Genomic DNA, 18,742 nt, shown 5'->3' with positions numbered 1-18,742 from the left:
CATGGCCCCCAATCTCTAGGTATGGTAGGACTAGTGTGGAGGAGCAGTTTTGGGCTGTTTATTCTCAGGGCTAGAGTCCAGTTTGGATTTAGGATCGTTGAGTAAAATAACTATACTATATCTAGATGAATCGTGAGATCAGAGATGCTGGTTTATTTTTTATTTTTATTTTTTTTTTTGGAAGGGTATCGACAGGAAGAATCGGCGGAGAAAGAGGATGTTGCTCTTAGATATAGCCTCCCCCACCGTGTATAGCGCAAGGGACATGGCTGACAAGGATACTATTAATTATGGAAGTGGATGAGGAAAACGGGTAGGTATGATGATGCTTATTTATTTTCCTCGCCTGTCTGCTACCCCTTATTTAGCAAGCAAGGAAACAAAAAGAACAGCGCCTGCAATACTTCCATATACACTCGGTAGCTTTTACCCATACATATAGTATAGCCAGTCAAGGATCATAGCCGAGCAGTTCTCTTCTCCGTAGTCTGATTCAGCCAGTACCCAATTGTCTGAATCAGACCGTCGATTTCCTCCATGGTGTTCCCGGCATGCAGACACACCCGTACTCGCTCCTTGCCTGCAGGAACAGTCGGAGCCATAATAGCACGTACAACAAACCCGCTTCGCTGGCAGACAGCCGCCAGTTCGCGGGGAACAGGACTGCGGAGAGAGAATATAGGCGAACTCGGAAAATGATCCACTTGGAATATTGCCGGATCGCAGAAGTCGATCTCTCCCAGTCGAGTTCGGAGATATCGGATCAATTGTTGCAGTTTGCGCTGGAGCTGGTGGTCATCAGCAAGAACTCCCATCTTCCTGCCCATAGAAGCCAGAGGTACATACATGCTGAGTTTCCCCCTCCGACAGCAACTCATACGCAGTGCGAATGGAAGCCAGAAATGGAAATCCCAGGGCGGTGGTGTAGATCAGGCTCCGTGCATAGTTGATCAAGTAGTCCCGAGTGTCCGGGCAGCACAGTACAATGGCTGGTCACACTGTTAGTTATCACCCACACATCGGCAGACAGTGCCCTCTCACGTACCTCCATGGCTAGCCAGAGCCTTGCCAAATGTATGAACCCGTATAAACATGCGGTCTTCCAAACCCAAGTCCTGCACAACACCGGCCCCGCGGGGACCAAACGCACCCGTGGCGTGCGCTTCATCCACGATAAAATACCCGTTCCCACGGGGTAATAGCCGATCCACAATCTGGACGAACTCCTGTATCGGGGCAATATCCCCGTCCATGCTATATATAGACTCTATGGCAATGAACACATTCCGAGACCCATCCTGGATCAGTGGGTCGTGTTCAATCTGAGAACGCAGCACATCCTCCATGCTGTCAGGCGAGCTATGGGCAAATGAGAACCGTTTTCCAGCCCGGGACAAACGCATGCCTTCTCGGGCACTGGCGTGGATGAGTTCATCGTACACCATCAGATCCCCCGGCTGCGGGATGGACGACAACACCCCGACGTTGGCGTCGAATCCGGAATTGAACAAAAGCCCCTTGGGTGCGCCATGAAAGTCGGCGATATAGTTCTCCAGCTCTTCTGCGTAGGTAGAATTCCCATCCAGGAGCCGGGACCCACCACTCGCAAATGGGTACAATGGTGACGCCTGCTGAAGATGGTTCAGAAGACGGGCACGGAAAAGTGGCGACGTTGACAATGACAGAAAATCATTCGACGAAAAGTCTACCGACGATTGAGGCAGAACCGTAAGTCTTCGACGCACTGATCTGAGTTCCCTACGGTGCAAAGCTTGGCGCAATGAGTCACGCAGACACTTTTTTGGAGAGGAACGGTCCATGTATGCTGGCTAAATTGGGATCTGGAGGAGCTTAAACTATGACCGGGAACGTCCAGACTACCCATATAAAAAGGAGCGACTGAAGACAAACAGGCATGGCGTCTGGGGTGGAGAGGGGCAGCGCCATTATCATCCATCACACCGGGATGTGCAGCCCGGGATTTCACGTCGAGCATGTCTGGAGTGGATCAATACCGAGCAGAGGGGTATGATCAGTGGTGGCCTATTCCACATCGGTCATTTCTAATTCTAGGGCGTACCTAGTGTGCCTAGGCAGTGTTAGTGTTGTGAGTGAAGAGGGTGTTGAAATCAACGAGACCCACGGCGAGCGGCACAAAATAAAGTACTAATCGTAAACTGTGAAAATAATCAAAATAAAAGGCCCGCCGTTGGGGGCCCACCGTTGCTGCCTGGGTGCCTGGGGCAGCAGCGTCGGTAGCCGCAGCTCCGCCTCGGCCGCTTAAGTAGGCCTGTTCTCCGCGGGGATTCAAGACACTGGATTGATTCATTGTTCATTAATTCTTGATCGATTGATCGACGATCGAGTCTATTCCCAACTGATGGCCCCCGTGGGTGCAGCCCTTTGGCGCTCTCTGCGCGCCCATCAGGTCTACGGCGCCAACACCGACGTCGGCAAGACCATTGCTTCGACGATCCTTTGTAATGCTATCCAACGTCAGAAATCACCGGGAAAAGCAGCCTTTCTCAAACCCGTATCCACCGGGCCATTGAATGATGCAGATGACAGGTGGGCGTCTCTCGTAGCTGCTGAGGGGTCCTGATCCGGATTAACGTGGATTTTAGGCATGTTCTGCGGTACGCTCCCGGTGTGTCGACCAAGTGTCTATACCAATTCGGCGAACCTGTCAGCCCACATATCGCCGCTCAGCAGAAAGGTTTTACTGTACGGATTAGATCCTCACTGATGGACTACGCGATCCTCCGGCCCTGTGGTGAGACATGTTGACACCAATCAGATTCCTCGAGATGATGAGATCGTCGCCTCCGTTCACAAAACCCTCTGCAGCTGGGCTGGCAGTGGTATCGACTTTGCCCTCGTAGAGACTGCAGGGGGAGTGCACAGTCCCGGTCCCAATGGCAATTCGCAAGTGGATCTCTATCGACCACTTCGCCTGCCCATCATCCTTATAGCGGACTCGCGTCTCGGGGGTATATCCTCATCGATATCCGCATATGAGTCACTCCTGTTACGTGGCTATGACATCCATTCCGTGCTACTGTTTCGCGATGATTACTACAGAAACCATGAATATCTCCATAGTTATTTCTCGAAAAAGAGTATTCCTCTCGTTCCACTGACCCCACCTCCCGTAAGGCCGGCAACACAGGATGCCGACTCCCTGGCTTACGATGAGGATGCGATGACCCAATATTACGGTAATATCGCACACGAGACTGATATTGAGAGTTTATTGGATCAGTTGACTACCAGGAATACAGAGAGGATCGACCACTTGGAGGCTATGGCCAGCCGCGCTCACGATACCATATGGTATCCATTCACGCAACACCATGGCATGGTACCCAAGGATATCACCCCCATTGATTCGGCCTATGATGACTTCTTCCAAACATATGCCAAGTCGGACGGTTCAGACCTAGCAGGTAAGCTACAGGCCACGTTTGATGGCTCCGCATCATGGTGGACGCAGGGCTTGGGGCACGGAAACCCAGAACTTGCCTTGTCGGCGGCATACGCAGCAGGGCGTTATGGGCATGTTATGTTTCCGGGGAATATCCATGAACCGGCCCTATCTCTCGCAGAGCTGCTGCTTCGGTCTGTGGGAAACCCTCGCCTGAAAAAGGTTTTCTATACTGATAATGGGAGCACGGGGATGGAAGTCGCTGTGAAAATGGGACTTCGAGCGGCGTGCGACCGATATGGATGGGATGCCAGCAAAGAGCAGATCAGTATCCTAGGACTCAAGGGAAGCTATCACGGCGACACAATTGGGGTCATGGACTGTGCAGAGCCATCTACCTTCAACCAGAAGGTCGAATGGTACCGCGGCCGTGGCTACTGGTTTGATTTCCCTCAGGTGAAAATGTCCCAGGGGGTTTGGAAAGTCGAGATTCCAGCGGAGATGAAAGATTCCCTGGGCCCTGATCTTGAGCTTCCGTCTTTGAATTCCGTCTTCGATGTTGAGGGACGTTTACAATCTGATGCGGGCAAACGCTACGCAGAATACATTCGGCGTACCATTGAGACCCTGGTCCAGCAGAAAGGAATGAAATTCGGCTCCCTCATTATGGAGCCAGTCATCTTAGGTGCTGGTGGGATGCTGTTCTGGTTAGTATCGGTAGACTGCGACTCCGGAAGACCGAGTGCTAACGTAGGGATCACTACAGTGACCCCCTATTCCAGCGATGTCTCGCGGATGTTGTTCGCAACAATCCTGGCCTTTTTGGCCGCAGTGCAGCGCAATCAACTAAGAGCCGTGATCAAGATGCAGAGACATCATGGTCTGGCCTGCCGATCATCCTCGACGAGGTCTTCACGGGTCTCTACCGTCTAGGTCGCAAATCCTCCGCCTCCTTCCTGCAGATCGACGCCGACATCGCAGTGAATGCGAAGCTTCTCACCGGAGGGCTCGTGCCCCTCTGCGCCACCCTGGCTAGCAAAGAGATCTTTCAGGCCTTTTCGAGTCCTGAAAAGAGCGACGCCCTCCTGCATGGGCATAGCTACACGGCACATGCAGTCGGCTGCCAGGTGGCTGTCGACTCCCTGCAATCAATGATGAAGATGGAAGAAGGTGGGTCCTGGACCCAGTACCGCCAGGATTGGAATCCACCCGAGTCCATTGGTCACGATACTTCTAGCCGCGTGGTCTCACCTGGGGTTTGGAGTGTGTGGTCTCACCGTCTGGTCCAGGATCTATCGCTCGCATCTAGCGTGGACGGTGTATTTTCCATTGGCACCGTTCTCAGTATTTCACTGACGGACACTCAGGGCGGAGGTAAGTTAATTTCTGCTGCATTTGTTAATTTACTCCAGCGATTTCCCGTGGCCGATGCCAGCCGGCTAACATGTGACGTCTCCACCGGACAGGCTACACATCGACTGCAGCTCAAGGCCTACAGCAGAGATTGTCTGCCGGGGGACCATCCTTCTCCGTGCATTCTAGGGTCCTCGGGAATGTGCTGTACCTCATGTCGAGCGTGACATCTAAATCTGAGACACTACGAGAAGTCGAGGCTATTCTGCGCGAGGCTTTAACCTGATGACTAGTGCTCTGGAGCCAAAATAAGGTACCGGTGACAGGAGCAAAGCGCGAAAGCGCGATTTCTTCCATGTGGGGGGGACTGATGAAACCTTCCGTAGACCCTCCGGTTGGCAATCATATCCGCGGTTAGCTCTCGGTTCAGCGGCGGTTAGATCCAAGTTTACCGGTGAGTGTAGAGGCTAGTGGGCCAAGAATGTCATTCAGGAACCAGAGACCATCCATCCATAATCCCGTCGTACTCAGTAGTCACACCTTTGTTATCTCAGAAATTGTGAAAATAAAAGGTAAATCCCGGTTCGTCGATAGACCCCATTCAGAAATACCCTACAGCCAATGATCACGACCAGACCAGGTGACTCAACATTTACTTTCATTTTCGTTATTTCTTTCCTACTTCTCTGGTACTTCTGCTCCGAGTCTGCACATCCCCCCTTCTGCAGTGACACTCTAGCGCCATCTGCATCATTTACGGCGTGCCCTTGATCCAATGAGGGGATCTAAGATGGTCGGATGAGAAGTAAAGGATCCATCGACTTCTCGACAAATTGCCAGTGCTGTCGTTCTCTGTACCTATCTGCGCGGATCAGCTCCTAAGATGACTTCATATTTATGGAGTGCTAGATCTTCCAACAAAGAAGTCGTCAGTAAATCAATCAATCTGGTTGAGAACATATCTCAACTTGTTCCGGTTAGGTGATTCATCATTCCTTCCTTCATTCGTTCCTGGTTTCCCGTCCCCCCGACACCATGACGACGTCATCTTTGCTGTGGCTATAACAAACACCCTTACGTTGGGTTATCGTTGGGGTCAACAACCAGGCCCCCCACGGTGATGACTCTCATCGCTCAGCACTCAGCATTCAGCAGTTTTAAAGTTCTGTTCAATGGGAATTTCGGTTATTTTTATTCTCGTATTGCGGTCATGTTATGCCGTCTACCTGCCTAATCTGGAGACTTTGCGGTATTAGGTATTATTACTTCGTATATCGTCGATTTACCGAGAATATATAGACTGTACGTAATGCTTATTTTTATTTTTATTATTATTTTATATAAAAGAAAAGAAAAGAAAAGAAAAAGAAAAAGAAAATACGTCGCTTACGGCTTACGGCGTACTTTGTAGTTCCCACTTGCACAGCCTTCTTTCTGGGTTCTAGAATCGGTCTTGAATATTCGATTCCATTCAGTCCATACTCCAGTACTCTATATCCAGTCTACGTAGGGAAGCACACTATTCTAAGCTAAGCTATGTGCATAAATCAACTATTCGCAGCAAGTCATGCGCGATACCCTAGACAACCCGACAATACTGGTCGGTTCGCATTTCCGGTCTGCCATCCAGCATGCCGTTCAGTTCTGATGAAGCGTGCTCAGATATTTCCGAGCGTACGCAAACGAATCATGTCCCTGGGTGATCTCATCAAACCGATCACTTACACGGCCATAGTTCTGGCCGTAGCGGGTGAGTTCTCGTAGCCGAGTTGACACCCAATCCTTGTAGATTTGATCTCGCGTGGCGATGCCTGCAATGAAAAGGGGCCAAAAAGTCCGAATCATCGCTCGAGGTCGACTGCGATGGAGCTTTAGGGCCAGCTCCAGAACCAGGGATGCGGCCTCGTCGAGGGAAAGGATTTGGGGCGGCAAGCATTGAGGTTGCTCTTTCAGTACATCCATGAAGCAGAGATGGAAATACACGATCGTACTGTAGTAGTTCATTGACGACCAATACACTGTTTCCATCACCCGACGTCCCTCGCCCGCAATTTCATAGGAAGGAGCGGCCTTTGCGAAGGATAGCAGAATATCAAATTCCTGGTCAAACAACGTAGAGGTTAGCTGATCTTGTTCCAAAATTGCCGTTTCGTCCACCTCGTAGCATGGTCACTAACTTTCGCAATAGCAGAAATTTCATCTACGATCTGTTGAAAGGGAGATTGTACCCCTACGTCGCTGAACGAGTGTTGTCGATAAAGCTCGGTGATACGGAACTGAGTCACATGGCTTCGATGATACAGACCCAGGCCGGGCAGATTCTCCAGGTCATCCAAGTGGGCTGTCGCCGGATACCCATCCCCCCAAAAATGGGACGGTGATTGCCTGCTAATTCTGTAAAGTTCTGGCAAGCTCAAGTTAGTACCTCCTGGTTCTGCACACAGAAAGAGCCGGAGAAGGCCAATATTGGCATTGGCGCAGCCTGGACCGTAGAATATGGTGCCTGGGTTGAATAAATACAAGGTCCAAAGTAAAAACAAAGGCACCGACGTGTATCGGAGTTTTCCGTCCGGCTTTTCGGTTGCTGAGGTAGCTGGCTGAGATTCCAGGCCTTCAGTTGGATGGTCCTTCGCTGACGACTCACCCATAGAGATCGCTGGGGGCGGGCCTTGTTGCCGGGGTTTCAAGAGTGGCATAATATGATTGAATAGTAGCGACGTTATGCCTTTGATATGAACGTTTATTCCTGCAGAGCCACTGCCGAAGCGATTCTCATAGTCACCCATGAGCCACAGTGTGATGAAGATCGCCTCGATCTGCTCGGGCGACTTCACTTCCTGTTTCAATACTTCACGGAGCCCCGACAGAGCTTTGCCATAATGTGACCTACCCTCCACATCGGACAAATCATCGACGGATACGTGCTCACTCAGGAGACGAGATCTGTGGAATTCGCTCGCGGCAGTAGCCAGAACCATACTCATCACCATGGGTTCTCTGACGGCGATGCGATGGTATATATACGAAATCGTGGACCACGGCCAATGCTTCCCAAGAAGCAAGACGAGGGCAGAACCTTGGAGGTAGTCCAGAAAAGACCGATCCGTGTTAGTCAGAAACAAAGAATTGGCGGCTTGAAGCGTATCTCCAGAGTCCCGCGCGGGAAGCAAAGGGATCGAAGCATATGGACCAGCTTGAAAGTGCATCCATTTCCGCACCGTACGATTTTCCCCCATCAATTGACCTCTGTTGGATCCTGATGATGACTTCCGTGGGATGGGGCCGCCCTTCCACTCGCAGAGAATCCGGGCAGAAGTGCAACGCCTACATTGAGGCTCGTCTTGACCCACCACATAAATTTTCTCCTCGTCGCATTTAACCTTGCGGATTCTACACGTCCGACAACCTGCGCCATCCGTAAGACCCGTGCACTTAATGATAATTAAATAGGAGAAGGGCTCTGTGGATCCTTACCCGTCTTGGAGCGTGCCTTGCTTCCGAACTTATGCATTCTCACCCAGCCTAATGTGGCAGGTTTACTCCACTGGCTAGGTGTTTCCTACCCATCCACCTCTCGTAGTCAATCTTGGGTGACGCAATATCGAAGTAAGCCACTGCGTCTAGAGGAGTCTAGATACATCCGCACAGACAAGGTATGATATGAAGGGCGAATTGTGCGGGGTGACCCGGCCGGGGAAGATGATTCAGGACTCCACTCCAAATGCAATTGAGGAGAAAGAAGCACGATGAGAGGCGTTGATGACTCTACTTGGTAGGTTCCCGAGCTCGATGGTAGTGAGACTTTACTGTGAGCGGACTAGCGAAGGATTTCCAGTCCGGGAAATCCTTCGGATCTTCTCGCGGTCCGGGTTGCTGCCGATTGACTCGCGCTGATTGGCTGTTTCGGCACGATCACATGACCAAGATCACCTGCTCTTCTCGCCAATCACGGAACTCAGCATCACGTCCATCCCGATCGGGCAGGTCTAACATTGCCGATAGGCGAGGTCTAGACAACGGGATGGGCAATGGATCTATACACGGACAATCCTCAAGGGGTTCATCGGCACAGTATCCGGCGCACATGGATTTGACTTACGATCATGCGGGGATCGCAACCCTTGCGACCTTAGTGAACTATATAAAAGGGATACGTGCGAAGTGCGCTGCTTTCATGAAATAATACTATGTTCATTTTCCCAAACTGTTCACTGACCTGCCAAAAATGAAGATTCCAGAGACCCAGGTGCGTTTTATTGAAAGCGTTCAGACCGCACTTTGCAAATATGAGGCGCAGCTAAAAACCATCAACAACCAAGTAAGTAAATTACAATCTACCGTTCAATTGGCGCCCGTTTCTAACCCATTCAAGATCTGGTCGAATCCAGAGCTTGCTTACGAAGAGTACAAAGCCCACGATCATATCTGTGAATTGTTTGATGGCCTCAAGACTGAGGGTTACCAAGTCCGCCGTAGCGCCTATGGATTAAAAACCGCTTGCGAAATCGAATACACCCATGGTTCTGGTGGTCGAGTGGTAACGTTCAATGCCGAATACGACGCGCTTCCTGGAATCGGCCATGCATGTGGACACAATCTAATTGCAACCAGCTCCATAGCTGCGTTCATAGCTACCTGCGAAGCCATCAAAGCACAATGTCCTGATGGACCCGGCTGCACGGTTCGTCTTCTCGGTACTCCAGCGGAAGAATCCGGTGGTGGGAAGGTACAGTTGCTGGAAAAAGGCGCGTATAAAGATGTGGACGCAAGTCTTATGGTACACCCCCTCCCGATCATCGCCAACGATCCGGAACTGTTGAGTATCGCCACGGTGCTCCCCGGTGGGTTTCTTGCGAATGACAAAATCCGGGTGACATTCACTGGGAAACCTGCGCATGCAGCGGCCGCGCCTTGGGAAGGTATCAATGCGTTGGATGCGGTGGTTGCAGCTTATGTGAATATTTCTCTCCTTCGACAACAGATCCTGCCGAGTCAGAAAATCCACGGCATTATTGTTAACGGTGGGAATCGGCCGAACATCATTCCCATGTCTGCAACAATGGATTACTACATCCGATCAACGAGTGTCAAGTCTCTGAAGCCCTTGACCGAAAAGGTGATCAAGTGCTTTGAGGCTGCCGCTACTGCCACCGGATGCAAGGTCGAATTCGACTGGTACGTTTCCCTCAATGTGTTGGAATTATTACATCTGAATTAGACACTAATTGTTGGTTTCATGATAGGGGCGTTTCCTACGCAGATTTGAAGACAAACACGCCCATTTGTGAGAACTACGTTTCCGCCATGCGAGTCATGGGACACCACACTACGTTCGACAACACGGGTAAAGGCGATGAGCGATTTGGCGGAGGGTCCACCGATATGGGTTCGTTTTCGGCTATTTGACAGTAAGAGAGTCCGAGCTGACCATACTCGCAGGTAATGTTTCCTACGCGGTCCCTGGATTCCATGGGATGTTCGCTATCCCCACAGACGGAGTGAACCACACGCCTGAATTCACGAACGGCGCCGGGTCGTCTGAGTCATATAAACGTAGCATTTCTTGTGCGGCAGGAATGGCAGTAGTGGCGTGTCAAATCTTGGTAGACGATCAATTCGCCCGAGAGGTGAAGGCAGATTTTGAGAAAGACCTATAAAGGAATCGATTGTACTAGTACTCGCTCAATAGCATATGAGACAGGACAGCATCTATTCTTTCACTCTCTCCACTTGATCCTTCTCTCCTCCCTCGGTTATAGTAAAGTTAGACAGCCCCTCTGCAGATCCCGGCTATACGGTCTATCTTTGCGGGGAAGCTTCATGTCGGCATTGAAGGTCCACGAGGACGGTTTGTTTGCCGCCAATCAAGGCGATGTCTTATTCTCAAGAGTCTACACGAGCTCTAGAGTTGTTTCTTTCATTCCGCCAAGGATTGCTAGCCTTGCCGATACAGCCAATGGCATCGGATACGAAGATGCCCTCCAGGAAGGCCCTTATCGTTATCTCTCCGTATACAGATAGATCCTCCAGGGAAGTATAGGTTGGATATAAGTAGTCATCTACAGAGAATCGCAAAAGCGGGACATGACCCATCAATCTTATCTATCATGACCGACGCCATGAGAGAGAAGAAACACCCGCAATCCATTAAGGATGATATTGACAAGTCCAGCGTTGACCATGGGGCCCTGGAACAGATGGAAGAGTCATTTCAATTCTCCATTGCTGAAGAGAAGAAGTTGGTCTGGAAGATCGATCTCATGTGCGTTGTTCCGTATTTCCAGTAGGGCTGCTGGTGTTAATATCCTACAGGATCCTTCCCATTATGCTCGTCGCCTATATGATGTCCTTCTTGGACAAGCAAACTCTCAGCTACACCTCCCTGATGGGTCTGCGTGAGGATCTCCATCTAGAGGGGTCCGAGTACAGTTGGACGTCCAGCATCTTCTACTTTGGATACCTGTTCTTCTCATGGGTAGGTGTTCTGCATCCCCGGTAGCCTGTGACTCACAGTGTCGACAGCCTGCATCTCTGCTGCTGGTCAAATTTCCTCTGGGGAAATATCTAGCCTGCAACTTGTACCTCTCTCTCCCCCTATACCACTAGACAACAACTGACCAAGGCAGCATTCTCTGGGCTCTCGTCCTCGCCTGTCATGCTGCTACCACCAACTTCGCCGGACTAATGGTTGTTCGATTTTTCCTTGGCTGCACCGAGGCCAGTGTCTCGCCAGGATTCAGTCTGATCACCTCCCTCTGGTATCGCACCTCCGAACAGCCACTGCGCCATGGAATCTGGTTTTGCGGAAACTCCATCTCCCTGGTCATCGGCAATCTAATAGCGGTGGGAATCTGGCAGATTCACGGCGGCTTGAGACCATGGCAGGTTTGTCACCCTATTGCTGAAAACTATATACATGCCGTGCGAATCTGACCCTCCCAGTGGCTCTTCATCATCTTCGGCCTTGTCACCTTTATCTGGGGCATCCTCATGCTCTTCCGACTTCCTGATTCCCCTTCGACTGCCAAGTTTCTATCAGAAGAGGAGCGAGTCATCGCAATGGCGCGTCTCAAAGCCAACAAGGCCGGGTATAAGAGTAATAAGATCGACTGGGACCAAATCACCGAGGCCAGTCTGGATATCAAGACGTGGTTGTTTGCTCTGCTCGTTCTGGCTTCGAATATTCCGAACGGTGGATTTACCACGGTAGGTCCTTATAGATAATCCGGAGTTGGGTCACTGCTAAATATCCGTCCCAGTTCAATGGCTTGATCCTCCAAGGCTTCGGGTTATCTACCTTCCACACCTTGCTATTAGGAATGCCCGGAGGAGCCGTGGTGTTCGCATTCGTCCTCGTCTTGTAATCCTCCTCTGTCTCAACCATCATTATGCAATTCTAACCATCTCAATTAGCTCAATTATATCCTCCAAAATCCCTAATAGTCGCTGCATCGTCATCGCAGTCGTCAACTGCATAAGGTATATCACCCCTCCTTCCATCTCTTCTAGATTAAGAAGGAAATTCATTCCTGTAGTGTCCTCGGCAGTGTCCTCATCTACGCCACCTCCTCCATGGCTTCTCGCTACGCTGGTCTCCTCCTCATGGGGGTGTACTCTGTCGCTATGCCCCTGTCCATGGCCATGATCAGCTCGAATATCGGCGGTTTCACCAAACGGGCTACCGTCAGCGCTGTCTATTTCATCATGTACTGTGCGGGGAACATAATCGGACCGCAGTTGTTTTTTGATAGGGAGGCTCCGAAATATCAGGTATACTCCTCACCCTTCTCCCTCTTTCTTTCCCCCCTCTTGCGGTTATGATATGTATTATGTTACGTGATCAGAATAATGTGTTAACAAAAATAATAGAGCGGCTTTTTAGCAATCATCGTCTGCCTAGGCGTAGTGGTGGTGGTGTCGGTAGTCCTATTACTCTATCTCCGATGGGAGAATCAACGAAGAGATCGAATGAGAGAGACACAGACGCAGACACAGACACATGAGGATGGAGTGGCTGATATTACGGATTTAGGGAATAGAGAGTTTCGGTATGTTTATTAACCCTCTCTCTCTCTCTATAAGTCTGCATCTCTCCTTGACCTAGAAATAGAGATAGATCAGTATGCTTAACGAATGAATTTTTGATATATTAAATCAATAATTCCGAAATTCAATCCCGTAATCATGGTCGAGATGTCAATCTCCGTAGGTAGTGAGTGCTATATAAATCAAAGCTGAACCTTGATATACTCCCTACCTATTTGTCAAGTCTGAGAGGGTCTTTTGTTACTAAGATGCATCCTCTGCCATAGATATTATGCCATGTTGGAGTGAGATGGTGTCTGATTTTCAATGATTTACCTACATTAATAAGAGCTTAACTAATGGCACGGAGATATGTCTGAACACCCCTCACAAGCGACGGTAAATGTCCAGGCTGGGTCTGCCCTGAGCAAAAGAAGCGACAGATGTACTAAAAAGACAACAATTCCTGAGAAATCTGGCACGTATATATTACGTCCATGGAAGAAACACAGAACATAATAATAGATTGAATCTACGAAAGCACCAATTTATACGCCGTAAATTCATACATCCCACCAAGGCAGAGTCTCCATCAATAATATTCATTAACCTCCCCAAAATCTATCCCTCTACTTTTTTGGCAAGCCCATTAAGCAGTAGCGATCTTGTCGGTCACGTACAGGTCGACATACTTGTCCACCTCGTAGCTCTCAAGGGCCGACTGGTTCTGACCCACCTCAAGCAGCTGATCAATGCGCGCCTGGTCGAAATGCGCCTGCAGGTGGCGCTTGTATTTGGCCAGAATCTCCGGCTTGGCCTCCTCACGGCGCAGGCGGTGGCCCAGAGGAGCTTCCACAGCGACCTCCTCGAGCACTGTTCCGTCGTTCAGAGTGACCGTTAGCGCGTTGGGGATGGTGCGCTTGGACGGGTCATGGTAATCCGTGGTGTACTTGGGATCCTCAACACAGCGGATACGCTGGCGAAGGGTTTCCACAAGGGGAGAGGTGGCAGCCTCCGAGCCATCGGTGTAGTCATTGGCAGTCAACCGGTTGAAGGCCAACATGGTGGCCACCATGTACTAAATCCAAATCAGCACGGCCGCTGCAGACAAATTTCCCGTCCGTATAGAAAGAATAGAAAGTCCACTTACCTGAACGCAATGGTCACGGTCGGCGAAGTTGTCCATCGCTTTGAACTGCTTGTCAATGATGCGGATGCAGGCCTCGTGGGTGCGGTTGGTGACCTCCTTAATATCCTTGGCGCTCTTGCCCAGGGCCGCAAGCTTCTTGTTGATGATCTGGGCGGCCTCAATCGCAGTCTGCGAGTGGAATTCGGCTATGATACAATGAGCTTAATGCCTTTCATTCAGCTGCGAAAGAGGAAGACCTACCGGGATAAGACACCTTGAAGAGAACGTTCTCCATAACGTAGCTGCCATAAGGACGCTGGAACTGGAACTTGTTGCCCTTGAACAGGACATCGTAGAAACCCCAGACAGGGGCCGAGAGAACAGTGTGCAGTCCGGTCTCGCCCTTCTGCACCTTCAGGGCAAGATTGACGGCACGCTGGCAGGCATCACCTGCGGCCCAGGACTTCCGGGACATGGTGTTGGGTGTATGTCGGTAAGTTCTCAGACTCTGCCCGTCCACCCAGGCTTGGGTGATGGCATCAGCGGTCTGTTTCTCACTCAGGCCGAGCATCTTAGAGACGACGGCGGTGGTGGCGACCTTGACGAGCACTACATGGTCCAGGCCAACCTTGTTGTATGAGTTCTCCAACGCCAAGACACCCTGGATTTCATGGGCCTTGATCATAGCCTCCAGGACATCCTTCACCGTGAAGATCTTGCCGCCAGCAATGTTGCCTCCGGCACGGTTAGTGCGAGAGATCCAGTCGGCAACGGCGAGGATACCACCGAGGTTATCGGAGGGATGACCCCATTCCGCAGCCAGCCAGCAGTCATTGTAGTCGAGCCAACGGATCATCGCACCGATGTTAAAAGCTCCGTTGATGGGATCAAGCTGATAGGGAGTACCGGGCACACGAGTGCCATTAGGGACCACAGTGCCTTCCACCGTGGGGCCCAGCAATTTGGTGCATTCCTTGAACTTGAGGGCCTCCAGACCACAGCCCAGGGTGTCGAGGAAAACTAGACGGGCCGTGTCATACTATAAGAACCACACGAGGGTATTGTCAGTATGGTCCAGATAAATTCAATTCAGACAATCGTGCCAAATTCATCGAGATGTGGAAAGAAAGTTGAATGGGAGACATACCGCCAGATCCGAATCCACCTTGTAGTGGTGGATATAATCGGCCATATCCTTGATCTCCGGATCATAGGGCTTGTCAGTCGGAGCGGCAGGAGCAGCATGCTGAAGAGGCGACATGGTTGAGAACCGAGATACACGGGGAGTCGAATTGAGCGTGGATGACCAGGAAGTGCGAGATTCGAGAGAAGCACCCAGCCTAGAGGAAGAGAGGATGCGGGACTGGAATTGGATAGTGCGGGGAGACCTGTGGGTCAACCGTCTCAGCGCCGAACACGAGGCAGACATGATGAGAAGGCAAAGGGAAGAAGGGAAGAGGAAAGGAAGACGGTAGAGATACCAGAGAGAGTTGATCAAGGTAGATAGACAGAAACAAAGAAAGAAAAGAAGAGAGAAAGATGGGAATAGAGGAAAAAGGGAGAGAGGAAGAAAGACCGACGCCGGGCCGAGGCCGCTTTTGGTTGAGGTCAGCGGTTATTGCCGGCCAACCGGGAATCCTGCCATTCTTCAATATGAATCAGCAGTGCCCGGGGATCTGGAGACTTGGAGAGGAGACCCGAAGGCTTGGAGATGGTCTTCACCCAATTTTGATCAAATTGCTAGGCCTAAAAGGGTCCAATGCCTTCGTGGTGGTTGACACGTGGTCAATCCTTATGTGTCTCTCAACAGAACGAAAGCAGAAAAATCAATCAACTGAAAGAGCAAAAACAAATCTATTCTCGTAGTAACTATCTCCCCTCATCCCCATTGTCCCCAAATTCCTCTTCATCCGTCCGCTGCAACGACCGAATAATCTCCCCATAAACTGCCTGCGCAAGGGCTGGTGGAACCGCGTTCCCAATCTGTCGGCGCACCTCTCGACGGCCAAATCGATAACTCAAGGGAAACGTCTGGAGACAAGCGAACTCCCGGTTGGTAAACCGTCTTTGGCCGGATGGATGGTAATTGTTGTCTCCGCCACCGCAGGTGATGGTACGCGCCTGCTGATTGGGGTCGAATGGTGCTCGCAAGAGGCCTCGACTTTGAGCTCCTTGAACGTCATGATCCGGCGCGTTCGAAGGAATGTTCGCAATCATCTGGTTGATAGTTGTGAAGGGCTGTAACGACCCCGACCCTCGGAGGCTATAAGTAGGCGCCGGGAACCTCGGTAGGGTTTCGCCAGGACTGTTGGGATCTGCATCAGCATCAATCGCGCAGAAATCGTGTGAACTCTCAATCACTTCGAGAAGAACTTACCCTGATGCAATAATCACCAGCCGTCTCCGCAACTGGGGAACTCCATACTCTGCACAATTCAGAATCTTCCACCGCACCGAATAGCCCGTTTCGATGAAATCCAGAACCATACGGTGAAATGTGTCTTTGTGCCTTTCCAGGAGCCCACTAGTCTCCTCGATCGTATGCACGCGGGGCTTGGCCTTTTGAACCATGTTGATCCCAGAGAAGATACAAGCTGAGTTGTCGTCATCATTCTGGCTTTCGATCGTATGCGCCGGAGAAAACGTTTGGCAGGGCGGGGATCCGTGGCTGACATCGACTTTCAAAAAATCTTCGTCAATAGTGAGAAATTGATCAATCTTGCTGGTTTCGCACATCGCGTTCGGGAAATTGAGACCGTACGTCTCCGTGGCATGCCTCGACGAATCGAAGGCCCATTTGATGCTTAGGCCGGCTTTCTGGGCACCACAGGAGACGCCTCCAGCACCGCAAAACCCATCGCCAAACGTATACTGATGCCGTAGTTTCAAATCCTCCACGTTCTCCTCGGGTTCTGTCAAATCAATGACTGGGCCTGGTTCGTCTACCACAACCTTGGAGTCGGCCTCCCCAAAAGATCGCGTCTCCCTCCTCCATAGCTTGCGCAAGTATGTAGCCGGCTGTCGAAACCCTTCATCGGCCTCATGGAAAGGCACGTATTCAATGGAAACTTCGACATGACCCAGGGTCTGCTTCAAACGGCAGAAAAGCCCATTCGGCTTGGCGAGCTTTTGTGGATCCTGGTTCACGTGGCAGTAGTTCGTAAAATGGATGTTCACAATCCGTTTGACAAGCCCAAAGTCAATGTCCATTGCCTCGTTCGCGATCCACACAAGCTCGTTTCGCCACTCTTGTGACCCCTGGTGACCTTTCGGAATATAAGTGGCTGCGTGGTTTCGGGCCCTAAGCAGGTGACGGCCCCGAAATGAGACCTTTCCGGTAGGTTCTTCGAGGATCGAACTGACCCTCAGGAATGTTCCATTGTGAAGCTCGAGGGACTGGCCAATCTTGTACACAATGTTATTTATGCACGTTTCTGGGATGGTCCGTCTCTCCTCCAGAACTGTCGATTCTATTTCAGGGGTGGACTGCTCGGAGAGCCTCCAATCCTTGAGGAGTCTCTGTAAACAAGCATCTGTGAGGTAGTCTCCGTCGTTGAATGCGTGTTCCGGTTCGAGAGTCAGGTCGACTACCTGTGGCCCCTGTACCGGCTGAGGAGTTGGGCCGCGGAGATCATGGCGGTCCTCCAAATCCTCGAACTCCAAATAATATGAACGATCCGGGTCATTGTCTATCGTGACGCTGCTATTGTCGCTCGCGCTGTCCGAGATTATCGTTGCATCACGTTCGTCACCCTCATCAATGACTTCCAGTGGAATCATTCTTCCTGTGATAACTCTCGAAAGATATATGAAAGTGGGAGATATCTAAAGGAATTGACAGGAAAAGGGAGACAATCAAGAGTAAAGAACCGGATTATCTAGGCCTATAGAAAAGGAAAGTGAGAAGAGAAACTTAATATCAGGCTGCTGAATGATTGTGGTTGGAATATATAGAGGATAGATAGGAAGCTAGCTATTCACTCAAGAGAGTTCAAGCACAAACATAGTTGCTAAGAGATAAAGGAAAGTGAAGAGCAAACACAATAAAAGGCCATGGAATCTGTCATGATTGAATATATGTGGAGGCAGTATAAGAGTAGATGGCTATTCACTCAATACAGTTCAAGTGCAAACAACTGTTAGAAGATAAAGAGAATGGAGGCAAACACATAGTGAAGAAAAGGTGATATTTGAAGCACTATTATAGAACATGTTTCATGACTGAAGAGGGAAAGAGGAAAGAGAATGAACACATTGAACCATGTACTTAACATTGAGTACATCAAGAGCATACAGTTCATATAGATCCGATTAGGCAGTCCCGCGGCATCGCCATTTCGGCCTAGCCATATACTAAGAGATGAGTCAGCGTCGGCGAAATTGGCGGTCCGCCCCTCAACATTTCCCTTTTTTTTTTTTTTTTTTTTCTCTGGTTCTCTAAGCGGCACCCGCAAAATTCTGTCTTCCAATTCGGTTGGCAGTGGAGAAGAACGGTGAAAATAATATGAACCCGGCTTTCTCTCCCCTTTTCCACCTTCTAACTCTTCTCTTAACCATGTCATCCGTTCATCCAATCCCTCCGTGGGTGTGATCTAGAGTCTCTCTTCCTCCCTCACATTACGTCTTATTGGTGGATTGGTATGTCTTGAGAGGCATTTCTTTCATTCCTTACTTTCTTTTCACCGTAAAGTCCACGGCTTCTTGACCCTCCCCCCTACCTCTTCTGTGCTGTGCCCAAGTTCTTCATTCATAGCATGTGAGTACCCACCGTCTGGCATATTTCTCCAGTTTGGGCTTCAATCCCAGTATAT

The 18,742-nt window shown here is 50.3% G+C and overlaps 7 protein-coding genes across 7 annotated transcripts; 3 read left to right on the top strand and 4 right to left on the bottom strand.

The window, feature by feature from the left end:
- Positions 1–458: 458 nt before the first annotated feature.
- Positions 459–1,820, bottom strand: ATNIH1004_010103 (aminotransferase class I/II-fold pyridoxal phosphate-dependent enzyme; the record flags this gene model as incomplete). Its single annotated transcript, XM_033574680.1, has 3 exons — positions 459–782; positions 847–989; positions 1,046–1,820. The coding sequence occupies 3 exons, from the start codon at positions 1,818–1,820 to the stop codon at positions 459–461; spliced, it is 1,242 nt and encodes a 413-aa protein (XP_033422698.1).
- Positions 1,821–2,380: 560 nt separating this feature from the next.
- bioDA (adenosylmethionine-8-amino-7-oxononanoate aminotransferase) lies at positions 2,381–5,063 on the top strand (the record flags this gene model as incomplete). Its single annotated transcript, XM_033574679.1, has 5 exons — positions 2,381–2,568; positions 2,625–2,724; positions 2,798–4,131; positions 4,191–4,798; positions 4,891–5,063. 5 exons carry the CDS (start codon positions 2,381–2,383, stop codon positions 5,061–5,063), a joined length of 2,403 nt encoding a protein of 800 aa, XP_033422697.1.
- Positions 5,064–6,415: 1,352 nt separating this feature from the next.
- ATNIH1004_010101 (uncharacterized protein) lies at positions 6,416–7,767 on the bottom strand (the record flags this gene model as incomplete). The annotated part of the gene is made up of 2 exons (XM_033574678.1): positions 6,416–6,877; positions 6,955–7,767. 2 exons carry the CDS (start codon positions 7,765–7,767, stop codon positions 6,416–6,418), a joined length of 1,275 nt encoding a protein of 424 aa, XP_033422696.1.
- Positions 7,768–9,002: 1,235 nt separating this feature from the next.
- Positions 9,003–10,434, top strand: ATNIH1004_010100 (M20 family metallopeptidase; the record flags this gene model as incomplete). Its single annotated transcript, XM_033574677.1, has 4 exons — positions 9,003–9,095; positions 9,150–9,952; positions 10,021–10,163; positions 10,217–10,434. 4 exons carry the CDS (start codon positions 9,003–9,005, stop codon positions 10,432–10,434), a joined length of 1,257 nt encoding a protein of 418 aa, XP_033422695.1.
- Positions 10,435–10,884: 450 nt separating this feature from the next.
- Positions 10,885–12,893, top strand: ATNIH1004_010099 (putative MFS allantoate transporter; the record flags this gene model as incomplete). The annotated part of the gene is made up of 10 exons (XM_033574676.1): positions 10,885–11,039; positions 11,090–11,252; positions 11,300–11,355; positions 11,404–11,662; positions 11,720–11,983; positions 12,037–12,137; positions 12,191–12,256; positions 12,313–12,547; positions 12,647–12,825; positions 12,890–12,893. The coding sequence occupies 10 exons, from the start codon at positions 10,885–10,887 to the stop codon at positions 12,891–12,893; spliced, it is 1,482 nt and encodes a 493-aa protein (XP_033422694.1).
- Positions 12,894–13,451: 558 nt separating this feature from the next.
- Positions 13,452–15,360, bottom strand: PDH1 (putative 2-methylcitrate dehydratase; the record flags this gene model as incomplete). The annotated part of the gene is made up of 4 exons (XM_033574675.1): positions 13,452–13,880; positions 13,953–14,137; positions 14,193–14,970; positions 15,079–15,360. The coding sequence occupies 4 exons, from the start codon at positions 15,358–15,360 to the stop codon at positions 13,452–13,454; spliced, it is 1,674 nt and encodes a 557-aa protein (XP_033422693.1).
- Positions 15,361–15,800: 440 nt separating this feature from the next.
- ATNIH1004_010097 (DNA cytosine methyltransferase) lies at positions 15,801–17,711 on the bottom strand (the record flags this gene model as incomplete). The annotated part of the gene is made up of 2 exons (XM_033574674.1): positions 15,801–16,236; positions 16,309–17,711. The coding sequence occupies 2 exons, from the start codon at positions 17,709–17,711 to the stop codon at positions 15,801–15,803; spliced, it is 1,839 nt and encodes a 612-aa protein (XP_033422692.1).
- Between the last annotated feature and the right edge of the window lie 1,031 nt (positions 17,712–18,742).

The sequence above is a fragment of the Aspergillus tanneri genome (genome assembly GCF_003426965.1).
Source record: "Aspergillus tanneri strain NIH1004 chromosome Unknown AapTan_5_pilon_pilon_pilon, whole genome shotgun sequence".
Taxonomy (NCBI): Eukaryota; Fungi; Ascomycota; class Eurotiomycetes; order Eurotiales; family Aspergillaceae; genus Aspergillus; species Aspergillus tanneri.
Note: the sequence above shows the minus strand (reverse complement) of the source record. Positions and strands in the feature narration are given on the sequence as shown.